This window comes from Macaca mulatta, chromosome 16 (genome assembly GCF_049350105.2).
Source record: "Macaca mulatta isolate MMU2019108-1 chromosome 16, T2T-MMU8v2.0, whole genome shotgun sequence".
In the NCBI taxonomy this organism is placed as follows: Eukaryota; Metazoa; Chordata; class Mammalia; order Primates; family Cercopithecidae; genus Macaca; species Macaca mulatta.
The window spans coordinates 47,283,276-47,302,227 of NC_133421.1; the positions used below are offsets into that span (position 1 = coordinate 47,283,276).

Sequence of the window (18,952 nt, forward strand, 5' to 3'; positions counted from 1 at the left end):
ACAGTTTTTTTATTTTTTTATTATGGCCATTCTTGCAGGAGTAAGGTGGTATCGCACTGTGATTTTGATTTGCATGTCCCTGATCATTAGTGATGTTGAGCATTTTTTCATGTTTGTTGGCCATTTGTCTATCTTCTTTTGAGAATTGTCTATTAATGTCTTTAGCCCACTTTTTGATGGGATTGTTTTTTTCTTACTGATTTGAGTTTGCTGTAGATTCTGGATATCAGTCCTTTGTCAGACGTATACAGTGTGAAGATTTTCTCACAATACATATACATTTTTGAAGATGCCTATAAACTTCCCCTTTCTTTGCTAAATCATTTTTTCTCTACATTACTTTTAAAGGAGCAACACATTAATACCAAGACCTCATGCCTACTTTAGAGAAGAGGTAATGTCTCCATTTCTTGAGGAGTGCCAAATTCTATACTTGAGGCTACTAAAATACTGCTGGGATCCTGTGTTTAATTTACACTCAGTCAGCTGACACTGGGCTTATTAGTACAAAAAGGGTAATTTTGGCCACATATTTGCCTAGCAAACTCTCCAGGTACCATTTGTGTTTGAAAAAGTTTCTTCAACACTTTTAAGCCAATTCTTATCTCTTTCCTAGGTGGCCCCTTAAAATGTACTGTTTTAGGCTTTGTTCTGAGGTTTTACCTTTGTTTAAACGAAGTGGTAGTACTAAAGTCATGCTCTGATGTTTTTTAAAGCAAGAAAGCTGCAAGAAATGAGGGCCAGTCAGGTGCACCTTACCTTGATGCTCCTGTTTGATGACATTTCTAGACTTTGCATTTAAAATGTGGCTTTTGCTTCCTGTTCTGTGCAGCTTCCACAATAGTGAGCTCAAGCTAGCAACCAAATGCTAATATTGATGACATACCTGGGTCTAAACACTGACAGATATACAATGGCAGCACTATTGGTGGAAAATGTCTTAAAGAAGCAGAAACTACCATGTAGTGCCAATAAAATGCTTATACATGGTATATAAATAATCTTGCTGTTATTAAAACTGAAATTTAATTGGGTCCTGGTATTTGCTTTGAGTTGTTTTTAATACAATTACTATGCCCCAATAAACCTAATGCCATGCTATATCTTCAATCATAATTTCAATTTTAATTAATTAATTAATTTATTTATTTATTTTTGAGACAGGGTCTCACTCTGTAGCTCAGGCTGGAGTGTAGTGGTACGATTTCGGTTCACTGTAGCTTCGACCTCCTGGTCTCAGATGATTTTCCCACCTCAGCCTCCAAGTAGCTGAGACGTAGGCAAGCGCCATCACATCCAACTCATTTTTTTTTTTTGCATTTTTTGTAGAGATGGGGTTTCGCCATGTTGCCCAGGCTAGTCTCAAACTCCTGGACTCAAGTCATTCACCCACTTTGGCCTCCCAAAGTGCTGAGATTATAGGTGTGAGCCGCCATGCCTGGCCAATTTTAAAATTTATGTACTTCATATATAAGTCCTCTCTAAAATAACTATAAATATCTATGTGTAGTTAAGTTTCATCAGACTTTTAAGAAACATTATCCAGATCTCAAATAACAGCAACATCTTAAAGTGAAACTAAAAACAAAATAGTGCCCTGAACAGAAGACGTGAGTCTAACAACTCATTCACAGAGGCAGGTTCAAATCAGACTTAAAAACATGTTATTAACCATCAGTTGAATCACTGGAAAGATACATGCCAATAGTAAGAATATCATCCTGCCAGGCTGAGCACTGTGGCTCACACCTGTAATCTTAGCACTTTGGGAGGCTAACGTGGGCAAACTGCTTGAGCCCAGGAGTTCAAGACCAGCCTGGGCAACACAGCAAAACCCTGTCTCTACAAAAAATATGAAAATCAGCTGGGTGTGGTGGTACCTGTTTATAGTCCCAGCTACTTGGGAAGCTGAGGTGGGAGGATTGCTTGAGCCCAGGAAGTCGAGGTTGCAGTGAGCTGAGATCGCACCACTGCACTCCAGCCTGGGCAACAGAGTGAGATCCTGTCTCAAAAACAAACAAACAAAATAAATAAATAAAACAAGAAGTATATTAAAAAATTATCGTATCACCATTAACATAAGAGTAGCTTGAGACATCTCTTATTCACACTGAGACCTAAATGCATACAATTCTACCACATCACCTGTCCATATTAATCACTCACCAATTTAATTAAAGTCATGTCAGAAAGCCTGCCTCTTCTCTATTTCTCAACATTATCGACTTTTAATAGTTGACTGAATTAGTAATTACTTGTTTATGGCATTATCAAATGTCTTAGATACAAAAGTTCAGCATGTGGCAAGGTCAGTTATAGGCATGTCCTGATGGCAAATGAAAGAAGAAATTTAACCCATCAAAGTGGTCATCAAAAGAGCAAAATCTATTATGCCGTTCTCTAGATACTCTTGGCTAGATTCAAAGTGACAGGACAAACCAGATCAAAACTAAACAGAGCTAGAAGCAACATACAAAATCCTAATGAACCCTTAGAAATCCAGGTATTGATCTGTCGACATCTAAGCTCAATTAGTCCTTTCAGAACAAAATATCTCATGAAGTGACAAGAAACTAGTTTGCGATCTGGGATATGAAAAGAATAAAACCAGTCACTTTATACAGCTTATTGCTAAGTGCAGTTATATCACAATATGAGGATCTTGTGAGGATTAAATCAAGACACATGCCAAATACCTATCTACTTAGTCCAGGGACTGGCACGCCACTAGTGTTTAGCAAATCCTGGTCCTTCGCTGATTCTTTAAAAACTTAGGCTAATCAAGTCAAAGATCATCTGATGGTTTAAAAAAATAAAACAAAACAAAAGCCTTAAATGGTGATACAGACAACAGATCTGAAGAGAACTAAATGTTATAAAGTAGCAGATAGGATCACGACAATAACAAACAGACACTGAAAACATTTCTGAATGGCTCATCCTTCGTGGTCATTTACAACCTTCATGTTTTGTGAAACTGCCTTTAGGAATGCGCTTTGACAAGAAATAGGCCAAACTGTAAAGTAATTCTATTTGGAAGTAAAATCCCGCAATGCTTTTCTGAAGCAGGTGAACAGTTTATCTTGTAAAACCTTCACTATTGGCTATACTTCACGCTTTCAGCAATTCCAGTTTCCAAACAAACTGGTAACAAAACTATAAAGCTAATTTTTTCATTAGAATTGTTAAGTAACAAAAGTTCAATAAATCATTTGCCTTCTAAGGAAAAAAAATTACTTTCTAACACAAAACCCTTTTTCTGGTTCTATTAACATAAAGCTTATTTATTTACAAACTGAAAACTGTAATACTACAGTGAAATCTCTTTATGGCTCAAGAATGAAATATTTAAGAAATAAAGGTATGGAAACAGCAAGACTTGGTCTAAGAAGTCCTGACATTAACTACCAGTGTTGCCATTTACTATATGATGTCAGAAGGTTACTTAACGTCTCAGGGTCTGTTTCCTCTAAGGTTCTTTTCAGCTCTAAAAACGATAAGATTATTTAGGATATCAGATACTATCTTCTACGGCCCACACACATACATATGTATGTATGTACACACACATATACATACATATATACATGTACCTTTATTAAATAATACAAATATATTTTGAAAGTTATGGTAACTTAAAGCCCATTAAGAAACAAAGAATGAAAGTGTGAATGAGTATGTGTGTGTAGAGGGGGAGTGTTCTGACCCCACACATCATTCTCAGTAGTTAGGGCATTTACACAGCTTCAAGATACCTGAATTAACCAAGTAAGCCTTTAAACCCTTACAATGGAACATTAAAATTCAATGTGGCTATAATCTCTTCCTTACAAAACATGAACCCAAAGAGTCTGGCTTCAAGTATGGTTTTAAAAAGGGGGGAATGTATTATATTCACCACCCAGCTCTTCCATATATGATCACGTTAAAAAAACACACACAAATGAAAACTCACAGGCCCATTGTAATATACTGAACCACTTCTGAATGCAACACTTAGCTCAGGCTTACTACTCTGACAAATAAAGGAAAGCACTTTATGAAGCCAATTTAATTGGGAGGTGACAGAAAACATACAGCCATTTTCTTTAGCTTTATCACTGAATTGGCTTCAGCTCCAATCTCTGGCAAATCCCACTCAACAGAAGAAATTAACCAGGTCAGCAGAACAGGTGCTACCTTGTGTCTGTCAAGGGCCTGGCATCACCACAATTACTTGCACACAATGAAGCAGTAATCTTTACAGATCATCTCTCCCAGGCAGCATATTGGGGAGGGGGAGGAAAACTGAAGGGTAGGGGGAGTGGGAAGAAGAAGGGGAATGGGAAGCAAAGAGAAAAGGCAAGAAAAGAAAATGAATGTGCAGCTGCCTTGCAGCTCAGCAGATGTCGGAATGTGATGTACGAGGCTAGGATAAGCTGCCGTAGCCTGCTGCCAAAGAGCGGTAAGTGATTAAAGCCTGTACAGTTCTAAGCACCATATTTAGAATCTGCAGGGTTTCAAGACTTGCACCCATTCCTTGCTGTGCTGCCAGATGTTGGCAACTGGTCCAGTTCCTACTGACTGTGCATGGATGGCAGCAGTTGGTGTAGCAGCAAAGCAATCTGGAATGCTTCCGGAGATGCTGTACATTAACAAGTGTCACCCATCATTCACCTTTACAGAAGGCTGAAACAACTCCAATTTGCTGCCACTTCCCTCTTGGGAAACAGCCAAGATAAAGTTGTGCCTGGCAGCCCCATTTGTTTCACTCAGGTGTTTCAGCTGCCTTGCTGACCTCCATTAGTTTAAGTTTTAATTTAGATTAACCCCAGCACCCCAATTAACCAGCAAGGGGAAAAGTTAAGATGTGACTAGTCATAACTCTGAAATCAGAATTTATCGAAGTTAAAATTATTAATTGGGATGAAGGGCCAATCAAGTAATGCTATTTCTTTTTAAACGGACCTCCAGGCAAAAAAAAAAAAAAAAAAAAATTCAGACTAAGGACTGCCAACAGAGGCAACTTCTCCCCAGTAATTTCAGTTTATTTTATTAAGCCTATTTAATTTATGATGCACTTTCCATCGAACAATGTACACTTCAATTAATGAGGATTGGAACATTTTTGATTGTCTCCCGTGATCTCACACAATTATACAGCATTAATATCCCATATCAGGTACTTCCTTACACACTCCAGAACAAAATAGAGTTCCTTACTCTTCTGACAAATGAATATAATAAGAGAAGAGAAAAAAAGAATCAGGACCTCTGACAGGGAACAGCTGCAGCCACACCAATCTTTTTTCCTATACCCTCTCGTCATTACTTTTAAGACTTACTTACAGCAATAATTTTATCAAACATTACAGAATGAATAAAAAAAATTAATAGAAAATCTCTTTCTCTTTTTAGGGCAAAACCAGAGGTATCCCCAACATAAAATCACTTGTTCTATATTGACTTTACATGTAATTTTCCTAAGAAGTTCTTTTCTTCATATCCATATACACAGTACAGCAGTCATGGCTAAACCCTCAACAAGCAGTTGCAAATTACTTGGCAAAAGTTAGCACATTAAAAATTTGACAGAGAAAAAAATTACCTTGATAAACAATGGGTCAACAATAACTGGTATATCACTGCTGAACAGTGTCCTCAATTCTCCACTAAGCTAGAAAGGGTACAGGCTAATACACACTCTATTAAGAAGTATAATTTATCTGGCCAGGCGCAGTGGCTCCAGCCTGTAATCCCAGCACTATGGGAGGCCACGGCGGGCAGATCATGAGGTCAGGAGATCGAGACCCTCCCGGCTAACACAGCGAAACCCCGTCTCTACTAAAAATACAAAAAATTAGCCGGGCGTGGTGACGGACACCTGTAGTCCCAGCTACTCCGGAGGCTGAGGCAGGAGAATGGCGTGAACCTGGGAGGCGGAGCTTGCAGTGAGCCAAGATTGCACCACTGCACTCCAGCCTGGGTAACAGAGTGAGACTCCATCTCAAAAAAAAAAAAAAAAAAAAAAAAAGTGTAACTTATCAAGAGACTCAGGAATACAAGAAGTTATTTCAGTTCTCTAGAATAGCCCAAATGTTTAGTCTATCTTAACAGTCTCTGGCATCATTAAAAAGAACAGCATGCCAGCAGAAAGTAATATCAGGGAAAGAAGTGGGGGAGTCTGTGAAAACATATTGAGAACTGGACTATATTTCAACTTCTAACAATTCTGTGTCTTCAAATGCACTATGCTTTTATAATCAACAGTTGCAGACAATCTCAATACATACTTAACTGACTTCAACACGCACAAAAAGACATGAAGAACAAGATTTAACAGATAATAGAATCAGTAGTGCAATTCAAGAACTCTGGGATCCCAGTCCTCCAGCTCCACGTCCCATTCTAATAGTAATGAGACAAGAAACCAAATAACTAACAAATCCTCCATCATCAAAAATGGCTCAGAAAGAAGAACCCACTTGACTCAAAGAAAAATAAAACCTGAAACTGTTTTACAGATAATTTACACTCAAGCAACAACTAACAAAGTAGCTATAGCTGCTTTCATTTCAAAAGGAAAACATAAAATAGAAGAAAAGCAACAAATCCACAATGACACTGTAAGTCAATTTTGAACGCGGGAGTTCTAACTCACTGTCTGACTCTATCCTTCCAAAATAAGCAACTTCTTTGTTCAGAGAATTCTATAAGCTGCTTTAAAATGCTAAAACCTGATGTGTAACAAGAGAGTGTAAAAGTCTCACCTGGTGGTAAAAGTCATCATCATCAAAGATTTCTTCATCCAAGTCCTTCAGATGAGCATTGGCAGGAGCTTGAGGAAGGATCTCCTATGTCAACAATGAGTAAGAAAAGAGTGAATTCCAATAAGGTTATCTAATTAATGTAGCTACTATAAATAATATGTAGAATAGTCAAATCACTGTTTTCCTTAAGATATAAAAAGTTCTTAAAATTAAAAAACAAAAAAACCAATATAAAAACAGGCAAAAACATTAACAGGCAGTTGACGAAAAAAGAACCATAAATAAACATATGATAAATATGTATAAATTAGAATGAGAAGATACCATTTTTCACCTCTACAACTGGCAACACTTAGTACCAGAGAACACAGCTGGAGGGACTGGAAATTAATGCAGCCTTTTTGGAGGCAATTTGGCAACATCTATCAGAATTTGGTGTATTTTCTTTAACACTTCCACTTCAAGAAATCTATCCATATATTTATACAAACACATAATAAATGTACAGGAATCTTTCCCGTAGCAGTGTTTCTAAAACTGGAGACAACAAAATATCCATTGTTTGCATAAATGACAGTGTATATTCATACAATGGAATACTTTGCGGTCATTAGGAAAAATGAGGTAGATCTCTAGGTAATGAAATGGAAAGAGTATCTAGGATTTATTAGATTTTAAAAGTTGCGAGACTTTAAATACAGTTGTAATATTTTACATATTTATACACACATAAATGTCTATCTCATTTAGTAAAAAAGCAACCATATTTTTACATATGTTTGTTATTTGCACATATATAGTTACAAAAATAGAAAAGACCCAAAAGCTTGTTACAACTATTACTTATTAACTGTAAGCTTGTTACAACTATTAAGTATTGAAAATTTCACCTCAGGAGTTACATTAACAGGCAGTTGACAAAAAAAGAAAAAAAATTTTCACCTTAGGAGTGAAACTGATTTCAGAGTAGAGAATTTTACTTTTCATTTCAAGTGGCTATAAACTAAAAAAGCATTAAGTATATATTTCTTCTCTAATTAAAAAATTTTAAATGTTTCCTTTAAACAAAAAAATTTGACTATTACACTTCTGGACACTTTCTAAAGGACCTAAATGGCAAACATTGAGCCTAAAGTACACACGTGTTTCAATACTGACATTTCTACAGAAGTGGCTTTAAAACTGAATTTTGAAAATTGGACTATGAATGCTTCCACTACCAGACTCCTGCATCAAACTCAAAATTAAGAGAAGATGACACACAGGAGCTAATAGAAGCCCCATTCTTAAAAACTCTCTCCTCTCACATATACTCAAGGTTCTCTCAGTAATCCAGTAAAGTAGTGTTGCTTTCCTTTCTCTCACTAACCTCTTATACAAACAGGTAATAGCTACAAGTTTTTCAGCTAATTAGCCTCATAAAAGCTATTCCCCATAATCACTCTGCATCACAGAGTTCTTACCGGTTCCCCTGGCAAACTCTCTGGGACAGGCTGAGCTGCTGCCTCAGGTTTGCCAAGAACTCGATAGACAGAGCGCTTGGTCTGTGTCCTTCGAAGTAATCTCTCCTTGTCCATCAGAATATGATCGATTTGAGTCAAAATTGAGCGTTCAAAGGCACCAAAACCCTGCAACAACATTAAGTAGCGTCAGATAATGCAGAAAATCAGTGCTGAAGGCAGCTACATTGGTTTCTCTATCTTTCTGTGTCAGCAGAGAGACAGACAATCATTTTTTCAGGAGAGACTTTCCGTAAAGGACTGAGTTTGTGAGTGGCTATAATTGTTCTTTAAAAAAAAAAGTCTTAAGCAGGTCATATCATTTTTCTACACTCGGAGATTAACTTCTGATACTTTAATAATTATTGCTTTGAAATCCACTCCTTTAAAGTATTTGTATTTTCAGCACTTGAACACTTACGAGGCCTGAATTTTAAGAATAAAACATTCTTTCTAATAAAGTTAAAATCCCAAGTCTGAATCGTATAAACCCCAGTGCCAGAAGTTCAGTAGATTTTGCTACAGAAATGAATGATTACCATTACATCATGACAACATCCATATAAATGAGCTGTAGTTCCAATTTCTTAAAACTTCAGGTTTCCACAACCTATCTTACACATACACGCATGCATACACACACTTGCCTTCCCCAGTTTTCCAGAAGCCAGTTTGGTTTTATCGTGCCATTTCTGAAGTGTGCGGTTCCTGTAGACTGTAAAGTCAGCAAAGCGCTTTGCCATGAAGCTGGGATAGTCCTCCATCTCCAGCTTCCTCTTTGCAGGGACCCTTCTTCGTTGCTGCGTCTTCTCTTCTACTAGCTCATCGTCTTCACTAGAAATCTCCTCACTAGAAAACCAGTAAGAATACTACGTCCAGTGTAAACAAACATTACTTAAATTTTAAAAAGTAGGCTCACATAAAGGACAGAGAATTTTTTTTTAAATTTATTTATTATTATTATACTTTAAGTTGTAGGGTACATGTGCCTAATGTGCAGGTTTGTTACATATGTATACTTGTGCCATATTGGTGTGCCGCACCCATCAACTCGTCATTTACATCAGGTATAACTCCCAATGCAATCCCTCCCCGCTCCCCCCTCCCCATGATAGGCCCCTGTGTGTGATGTTCCCCTCCCTGAGTCCAAGTGATCTCATTGTTCAGTTCCCACCTATGAGTGAGAACATACGGTGTTTGGTTTTCTGTTCTTGTGATAGTTTGCTAAGAATGATGGTTTCCAGCTGCATCCATGAAGGACAGAGAATATTTAGGCCTTACCTGTTCTGTCTCCATTTGAAATAACACCAAGGATATGAGGATGGCTTTTGTTCTTTGAGAAATATTCATGAGATCAATCAAAAACCTGTGTAGCTTTTTTTTTTTGAGACAGTCTTGCTCTGTTACCCAGGCTGGAGTGCAGTGGCACGACCTTGGCTCACTACAACCTCCACTTCTGGGTTCAAGCAATTCTCATGCCTCAGCCTCATGGGTAGCTGGGATTACAGGTGTGTGCAACCATGCCTGACTAATTTTTTTTTGTATTTTTAGTAAAGATGGGGTTTCACTATGTTGGCCAAGCTGGTTTCAAACTCCTGGCCTCCAGTGATCCACCAGTCTCGGCCTCCCAAAGTGCTGGGAATACAGGCATGAGCCACCATGCCCAGCCTCATGTAACTTTTAAAATGAATATAAAAAGAACTAGTTTCAAAATATTTTTTAAAAGGTAAGCAAACCGTCAAAATAAATGAGGTTTTAAAAGAATTACTAGAAATGTGTATGAACCAGGCCTGTAGTATTATAGGACAGTCTTTAAAAATTAAACATACAATCATATTTCTACAACTTTAATCCCCAAATCAATAAGGGAAATGTATCTCTCTGTAACCAACTGTTAAGGAAAGATGAATAATATTAGTTGAATCAAATACAAGAGAAGCTGAACGTGAAGACAACTCAAAGCGGTAGGCAACAGAATTAGCGCTAACTTGCAGTACCATCTATGCAACTGCCATGGCAATGTAATACAACCTCCAACTATCTGCCAATTGCACTCACTGGATTACTGACCCCCATAGGTGCTCAACAAATGTGAGCTTCTTTTTTGTCCTCCCAACTAGTTCAGTAGATAAAAAATGAAACAAAAGACAAGCTCGAGGGAAAAAAAAGCAAGCAGGTATATACAGCAGGTGTAGATAAAAAGGGGAAAATCTTCATCAATGTAATAATTTCAGGGGGAAAAAATAATTATTTTGCTGTTTTCTGAAATTTTTCCATCTTTCACAATAACAGTTTTTATTCAAAGGAGATGGCTGTGACCAGTGACTGGAATATATGGTATGGGCACAGAATGTTTCATAAACCGACATTAATTAAGCATTAATATTTTAAAAATGTGCTTTTGGCCAAGTTAAGTGGCTCATGCTTATAATCCCAGCACTTTAGGAAGCTGAGGTAGAAGGATGGCTTGAGCCCAGGAGTTTGAGACCAGATAAGGAAACACAGCAAGACCCTGTCTCTACAAAAAAAAAAAAAAAAAAGCCAGGCATGGTGGCAAGCGCCTGCAGTCTCAGCTATTTGGGAGGCTGAAGCAGGAGGACTGCTTGAGCCCAGGAGTTTGAGGCTGCAGTGAGCTGTGATCATGTCCCTGCACTCCAGCCTGGATGACAGCGTAAGATCCCATCTCTAAAAAAGAAAGTGCTTTTATCTTCTAATTCCAATAGATCTAAAGAGAAGGCAAGTCTTTTGTCTAAGACCACAAAGCACATCAGGTACAACTAAATATAAAAATCTAAAATCTAATCACCAACTTACATGCCATCCTGACCACCAGTGAAATATGAGACTCTATTTTACTAACATTAATATCTGCCTGAAGAGAACTTGGCTTTCTCCTTCATAAATGATGGGAAACTATCCAAATGAAAAGAAAATAAGCAACTCCATGGTTCTGTTCTCTTACCTTCCCGCATTGGGCTTTGTCCCATCTACTAGGTATCTAGTGTCTGGGTACTGGAAAAGCAACTCTTCCTGAAGATCTACCAATGACCTCAACAATGCTTTAAGTGCCTTGTGACCTAGGAAATAAAAGACAGAGAAAGGACAATTAATTATCTACAATTTTCCTAAGTAGGTGATGCCTATAATTCATGACTCCTGAGCAATTCTGGCTGCGGAGAGTGAAGGGGAGGTGCAGGATACACACAGAAACTAAATACTCTCTGAAATATTCCCAAATGGAAATAACAACGTTGCTGACCTCACAGGATTGTTGTGAGGAACATGCAAGATCATGCATGTAAGGTGCTTAGAAAAGTGTCTGCAAATAGTGAGAGTCCAATACATTGTCAGCTCTTAAATGTATTAAGTTTGACAAACTCCTCCCCCACCTCTCATTATAACCATTAATTTGTTCCGTTGGTGTTAAGTTTCTTAGGTATCTTCCTACAGGTTACCCGCTGACCTCCTGGACTATTCCTTATCAGTCAGCTCCTTGAGCACTTCCTTCTTTTCTCCTAAAGAGTAGGACTTTGTCTAGCCATCCCCACCACCATCACCTTCCGCTTTGCCCCCAGGAGATCTCATGTGCCTCTGGTTTGAGCTGCCACATCCTTCACTCTCTCAACTCATATCCTTATGGAAAAGCTCCTGTTCACATATGAAAACCCAAGCTAATGACTTCCTATTTGCAGTATTGAATTGTATGTTAAAAATCTGGGCATTGAGAATATACTCTCACCGGTTCTCCTTGGAGCCAATAAGATGCATCTATAATAGAGCTGGTCAAGATTAAGTATATAGTCTATGGATAAAAACTTTTAGAATAAAAACTGGTCGGCTGGGGGCTGTGGCTCATGCCTATAATCCCAACACTTTGGGAGGCCAAGATGGGTGGATCACAAGGTCAGGAATTTGAGACCAGCCTAGCCAACATGGTGAAACCCCGTCTCTACTTAAAAAAAACACAAAAAAATTAGCTGGGGGTGGTGGTGGATGGTTGTAACCCTAGCTACTTGGGAAGCTGAGGCTGGAGAATTGCTTGAACCCAGGAGGCGGAGGTTGCAGTAAGCCAAGATCACACCACTGCACTCTGGCCTGAACGACAGAGCAAGATTCTGTCTGGAAAAAACAAAACAAAACAAAACAAAAAAACACTCATCCTCGGGGAGGAGTGCTTGAGTCCAGGAGTTTCAAGACCAGCCTGGGCAACATAGTGAGACCCCGGCTCTAACCAAAAAAACAAAACAAAAAAAATTTAGCCAGGCATGGGCCCTGAGGTGGGAAGATCGCTTGAGCCCAGGAGGTTGAGGCTGCAGTGAGCAGTGATCACGGCACTTCAGCCTGAGCAACAGAGTGAAGGTGAGACCCTGTTTCAAAAAAAAAACCACACACACAGAACAAACCTCATCCTCAGCCAGGGCCAGTGCTTGTGCCTGTAATCTCAGAACTTTGGAGGCCAGGTGCAATGGCTCATGCCTATAATCCCAGCACTTTGGGAGGCGGAGGCGGGTGGATCACCTGAGGTCAGGAGATCGAGACCAGCCTGGCCAACATGGCAAAACCCCACCTCTACTAAAAGTACAAAAATTAGCTGGGCATGGTGGTGTGTGCCTGTAATCCCAGCTACTTGGAAGGCTGAGGCTGGAGAATCGCTTGAACCTGAGAGGCGGAAGTTGCAGAGAGCTGAGATCATGCCACTTTACTCCAGCCTGGGCAACAGAGTGAGACTCTGTCTCAAAAAACAAAAATGAAACTAACAAAAAAAAACTTTGGGAGGCCGGGACAGGATGATTGCTTGGGCACAGGAGTTTGAGTCCAGCCTGGTACCACAGTAAGACTCTGGCTCTACAAAAAATTTTTTTAAACTAGCTGGTTTTGGTGGTGTGCACTGTAGTCCCAACTACTTGGGAGGCTGAGATGGGAGGATTGCTGGAGCCCAGGAGTTTGAAGTTACAGTGAACTATGATTATGCCACTACACTCCAGCCTGGGCAACAGAGCAAGACGCTGTCTCCAAAATCCCCCTGACAAAAAACAAAACGGGTCCTCTGACAACAGAATTCTTACCTCCTCTATCAGAATAATACTACTTAAGGGGCTAACTAGACACAGAGTCACCATTTATGTGTTGAAAGCACTCAGACATCTCTCCTATAATCAAACTCTCACATTTCCAGTGACTGCCAGAAAATCTTCATGTAGTTGTTCCATCACTCCTTCACACATACTGTGTCAGAAACAGAACTTTTGTTTTCCTACCTAATACTCTCCCTGTCTGAATCTCTGCGTTGTTTAATGTGTTTTCATAGATCACTCACATTTGGGTGCTCTCATTCTAGAAGTTTAATTGGTTGCTGAATTCTGTGTTTTCCATTCTTACTGTTGCTAATAATTGCCCATTTATCTCTGGCCATGCTTCTATCACTCCTTCCATCTTTCATTTACGTAACTTTAGTCTCACAAGCATCCCTACTTCCATTCAACAATCCCGGTATTCGTATATTTACATTTCACATAAACTGCAGCCCACACAAACTTAGGTTAAACGATTTTTATGTCTTATTCTTTTCTGCTTCTACCCTGTCCAGCATGAGCAGCCTTCTCACTAGTTTATATCCCAACTTTTTCCATCAATAGGCCACCAATACATGAGTTAGATAAGTTCTCCATGTATTTCATACTACAGCATTCTATTTCAGGGTCAGGCCTGGGAACCAACCTACCTGAGAGAACCATCTCAGACTAGTCAGAAGGAACTCAATGGTCCAATAACTACTTTGCATTCCTTCAAATAATACGCATATAAAACTACATAAATATGACATCCTTGTTTAAAATAAGGTCTTTGATTACATCATTTCTAAATTCTGTAATCCTTTATAATCTGCATATCATACCACTTGGGAGAATTTGTAACACATAACTATCACCTAAAAAACTCAAAATGCCTTTGTTCCAAATCAAGATTCTCAACCAGTTGCTCTCTATCTCAAGAAAAAAATCAGTCCGGGAACAGTGGCTCACACCTGTAATCCCAGCACTTTGGGAGGATGAGGCGGGCAAATCACTTGAGCTCAGGAGTTCAAGACCTGCCTGGTCAACATGGTGAAACCCCGTCTCTACTAAAAATACAAAAAAATCAGCCAGGTGTGGGGGCGCACGCCTGTAGTCTTAGCTACTCGGGAGGCTGAGGTAGGAGAATCACTTGGACCCGTGAGGTGGAGGTTGCGGTGAGCCGAGACTGCACCACTGCACTCCAGTCTGGGCAACAGAGTGAGACTCCATCTCGAAAACAAAAACCAAAAAAACTAAGGCCTGATGTGGTGGCTGACACCTGTAATCACAGCACTCTGGGAGGCTGAGGTGGGCGAACTGCTTGAGACCAGGAGTTCAAGACCAGCCCAGACAATGTAGCGAGACCCTGTCTCTATAAAAAAATACAAAAATTAGCCAGGTATGGCAGTGTACACCAGTAGTCCTAGCTACTTGGGAGGCTGAGGTGGGAGGATCCCTTGAGCCTGGGAGGTCGAGGCTGCAGTGAGCTGTGATCACGCCACTATACTCCAGCTCGGGTGATAGAACAAGACCCTGTCTCTAACAATAAAATTTTTAAAAATTAAAAAAAAAGAAACACTAAAAAAACTTTTCCTAGAAGGAACTTTGAAATAATCAGGCTAAGTGAAATAAGTCAGTTGCAAAAGGAAAAACACTGTATAATTCCGCATGAGGTACTTAAAATAGTTAAATTCATAGAGACAGAAAGTCCAGTAGTAGTTACTAGGGGCTGAGAAGAGGGGAAATGGGGAATTATTGTTTAATGGATACAGAGTTTCAGTTTGGGATCATGAAAAGGTTCTGGAGGTGGGTGGTGGTGATGGTTGTACAACAATGTGAATATCCTTAATGACAATGAACTGTCCACTTAAAATGATAAGCTTTATTAAAAAAAAAACCACCTGGACCAGGCGTGGTGGCTCACGCCTGTAATCCCAGTACTTTGGGAGGCCGAGGCAGGCGGTCACCAGGTCAGGAGATGGAGACCATCCTGACTAACACGGTGAAACCCCATCTCTACTAAAAATACAAAAAATTAGCCAGGTGTGGTGGCGCATGCCTGTAGTCCTAGCTGCTCGGGAGGCTGAGGTGGAAGGATCACTTGAACCCAGGACAGGGAGGTTGCAGTGAGCCAAAATCATGCCACTGCACTCCAGCCTGGGCAACAGAGCAAGGGTCTGTCTGAAGGAAAAAAAAAAAAACCACTAAAAAAATCCCAAAACCAGAATATAATAAATAATCCTACCATCCCAGTTCATCTTTGTATAGAAAAGAGTTATCTATAATCCTTCAAACTGAGCCTACTCAAAAACAAACAAACAAAAAACAAAAAAACAACAACAAAAAAAGAGAAAAAACAATGGAATATTATTCAGACTTAAAAAGGAAAAAAATTCTGACATGCTGCAACATGAATAAACCTTGAGGACATTATGCTAAGTAAAATAAGCCAGTTAGGAAAAGACAAATACTATTTCCAATATACGAAGTACCTATGGTAGTCAAAACCACAGAGAGAAAAGCAGAATGGTGGTTACCAGAGGTTGGAGAAAGAGGCAAATGGGGAGTTGTTGTGTAATGGGTTGAGTTTCAGTTTTGCAAGATGAAAAAGTTCTGGAAATTGGTTGTACAACAATGTGAATATATTTAACACTATTAAACTGTACACTTAAAAATGGTTAGTATAGTAAATTTTGTTATATGTTGTGTACCACACAAAAAAAATTGAGGCTGGTTACTGTGGCTCATGCCTGTAAACCCAACACTTTGGGAGGCCAAAGGGGAGGATCATTTGAACCCAGGAGTTTGAGACCTGCCTATATAACACAGTGAGACCCTGACTGTACCCCCCCCAAAAAAGAAGAAGAAGAATAAAATCAGCCAGGCGTGGTGGCACATGCTGATAGTCCCTGATACTTGGGAGGCTGAGGTGGGAGGATTGCTTGAGCCCAGAAGTTCAAGGCTGCAGTGACCCACGATCATCCCACTGCACTCAGGTATGGGTAACGAAGCAAGACCCTGTCTCAAAAAAGAAAAAGAAAAAATTAAAAGAACAAGAAGAGCAAAGCATCTGGCCCTTAATTCCAATAAGTACCATGTGTCTATGACATAAAAAATAAAATCAAGATCCACCCAGAGAATAAGCTGCAAAGCAGCCTACATTATTTATAGCTACTTGTCCTCAACATACAAGTCAGAATTTGACTCTAACATGTAGCATACTCAAGAATTGTGAAAGTGTCCAACAAAAGACTACAACTTTTAAGGGCCACTTTCAAGTAGCTACATGAGCCTTTTTATTTTGGTCAAGTCAGTTTTTTAAAAATCCATTGCAGATATATTAGGCAGCATATCAATCCAACAAGAAAGCAGAGAGCCAATATCAGTAAATCAAAGTGTGCCTTTCTGTTAATACTCTCTCATATGTTCTCATTTTATACACCCCTTCACCCAGTCAGAAAGTAGCCCTGAAGTATTTAGGCTCCATTCAGGGATAGCACTACCATGCATCAAAGTGTCAAGAGACCTGCCAGAGATGAAATCTGCAAATCTGTGCTTCTAACCACCAAAAAAAAAAAAAAAAAAGTTTATCAAAGTAAATGTCACCAGTGGCCCAATACCTGGACAACTTCCTATAAAGAGATTTAGAAGACAGAAGGCAATTCTTATTTCTTTGCAATATTAGGGCTGCATTTCCTCCTAGATGGCATGTAAAATCTGAGACAATGAGACAATCCTTTGCTGCAGGTGGTAGGTCTCCTCCAAGCCAGAGCAGACAAGAGTGAGGGAAAGACTCTCTCCCAGAGGCTCAAATCCAACAATGAATTCTTCCCAGCCAAAACAAACAAATAAACACCAATTTTTAAAAATTCTATTATTCACACAGGACTGAATTATAGTTGTTCAACCCTGTGAATAACAAACAGAATGAATCAACAGTTTCTAATTCATCTCTAATTTTTCTCCCAATTATTACAAGAGTTTAAAGTTAAGAAAAGCAGCAAAGATTCATATACTTTCTTCCCTCTCCCTCTTGGCACATGGCCACAAAACAAATGGATACTGTCAAGAATATATATGCTTATTTTACCCTACATGGTCCATTTCCAAAGGTCTTTCCCTTAAGAGGAGATTAAGAAGGACATATGCTTCATCATATTACCAAGATTTAACCTAAGCATCTGGCCACCAGCTTTAGGAATAATTTTCAGTAGAGAATAAATGTAAACAGTACTTTACTGGGGGTTAGCGGCCCTGTATTTTAACTGACATTGTCACTAACTAGTCATGTTATGCTGAATGGACCCATTTAATCTCTCTGAGTGTCAATTTTCTCATTTATAAAACGTGAAAGCCTTTGCTTGTTGATCTCACAGAATAAGGTAAAAATAGTAACTGTGTTATTATATATTAAGGCATTTTAGAATTTTTTAAATGCTGTAAAAACAAGGCATATTACTATCAAAAATCATATTTTACATGGTAAAAATCTTAAGCTCTGGTTGTACTAGGATTGGACAGTATTCACAGACTCCTACATTAGGTATTCATTTATATGCTACCCATATGCAAGCATTCTATATATAAAATGTCACCAATCTAAAAACCATTTTCACATAACAGCTTTATTTTTTCCCTGATTCATCTAGGCTGTCCAACATAAACAAAACTGTAAGTGAGGAATAAGTTTGGGCATTGACACACAGTTCATTAATTAGATTATAAACCAATAAGTATAATTTCTGGAAATGGCGTGAAGTGAGAACAGGAAGAGTGAGTATATAAAGTAAATAAAGTTTACCTTATCAGTTTTTAAATATCTATACAGTTGTTTTTAAATAAATATACAAACATTACAATTATTTATGTACAAGTACACATAAACTCCCACATTCGTATTACCCCAGATAAATTCATTGAATTGGAATTTACAGATTACGAGAGCATTTTTTTCTCCTCTAAAAGTAACTCTAGAACTAGAGCTAAACTATAGGTCAAAATGACACACGATATATTGGCCTGAGAACAATACTTTTCATTCAAATCCACACAAGCCTGCCACTTGCACTAGTCATCCCCGGCAATTAATCCCCCAAGAAAGACGTTTGATTAAATCTTTTCAAGCAAATCCTTTGCTTTGCTTTTGTTAGTTCACTTCTTGTCAACATCTATTAAAATATGCCTTTAATTCTCCCACAATCTTAAAAAACACCGATTCCACTGTCTTCAACTTTAATCAACTGTATGGCCGGCATTTTTCATTTCATAATAATGTGCTGCTTGGAATTCAAGAGGCAGGCTCAGCATCAATCATCTGGTAAGAATTTTTCCACTGCAATAAATATGCAAATGAGGAGAGCCAGTCAGTCGTATTTCAGGCCCGACTTGCTAGTGTTTTAAAAAAGACACAAATTTATTAATTGCCGGTGGCCAGAGGAATCCTATTACTTTGGGCATTGATTACAAAGCTGTGTGAGTGATTATTGTGCAACTCGCGGGCTACCCAGGCATGAGGAAAAATTATTAAAGCAAGGCAGAGATTATCAACTCAGAATAACAATAAGCCTTAACATTTAGGCCCTAACTTCTTCAACAAAGAATTGCATGAAGGCTCCACTGTATCATAATTCCGAATTCTGTCAGTATTACT

General features: G+C 38.8%; 1 protein-coding gene across 8 annotated transcripts in view; it reads right to left on the minus strand.

The window, feature by feature from the left end:
- Nucleotides 1–18,952, minus strand: part of AATF (apoptosis antagonizing transcription factor) — a 370,250-nt gene that overhangs the window by 59,076 nt on the left and 292,222 nt on the right. For 7 of the 8 annotated variants that reach the window (XR_013405814.1, XR_013405813.1, XM_077969533.1 and 4 more), the window contains 4 exon segments: nucleotides 11,211–11,325; nucleotides 8,896–9,097; nucleotides 8,213–8,377; nucleotides 6,750–6,833 (listed from right to left, as the gene is read on the minus strand). Coding sequence is in view for 5 of the 8 variants with exons in the window: in XM_077969533.1 (XP_077825659.1) it covers nucleotides 6,750–6,833; nucleotides 8,213–8,377; nucleotides 8,896–9,097; nucleotides 11,211–11,325 (566 nt within the window). In the remaining 3 variants the exon portion in view is untranslated. 8 annotated transcript variants of the gene reach the window in all.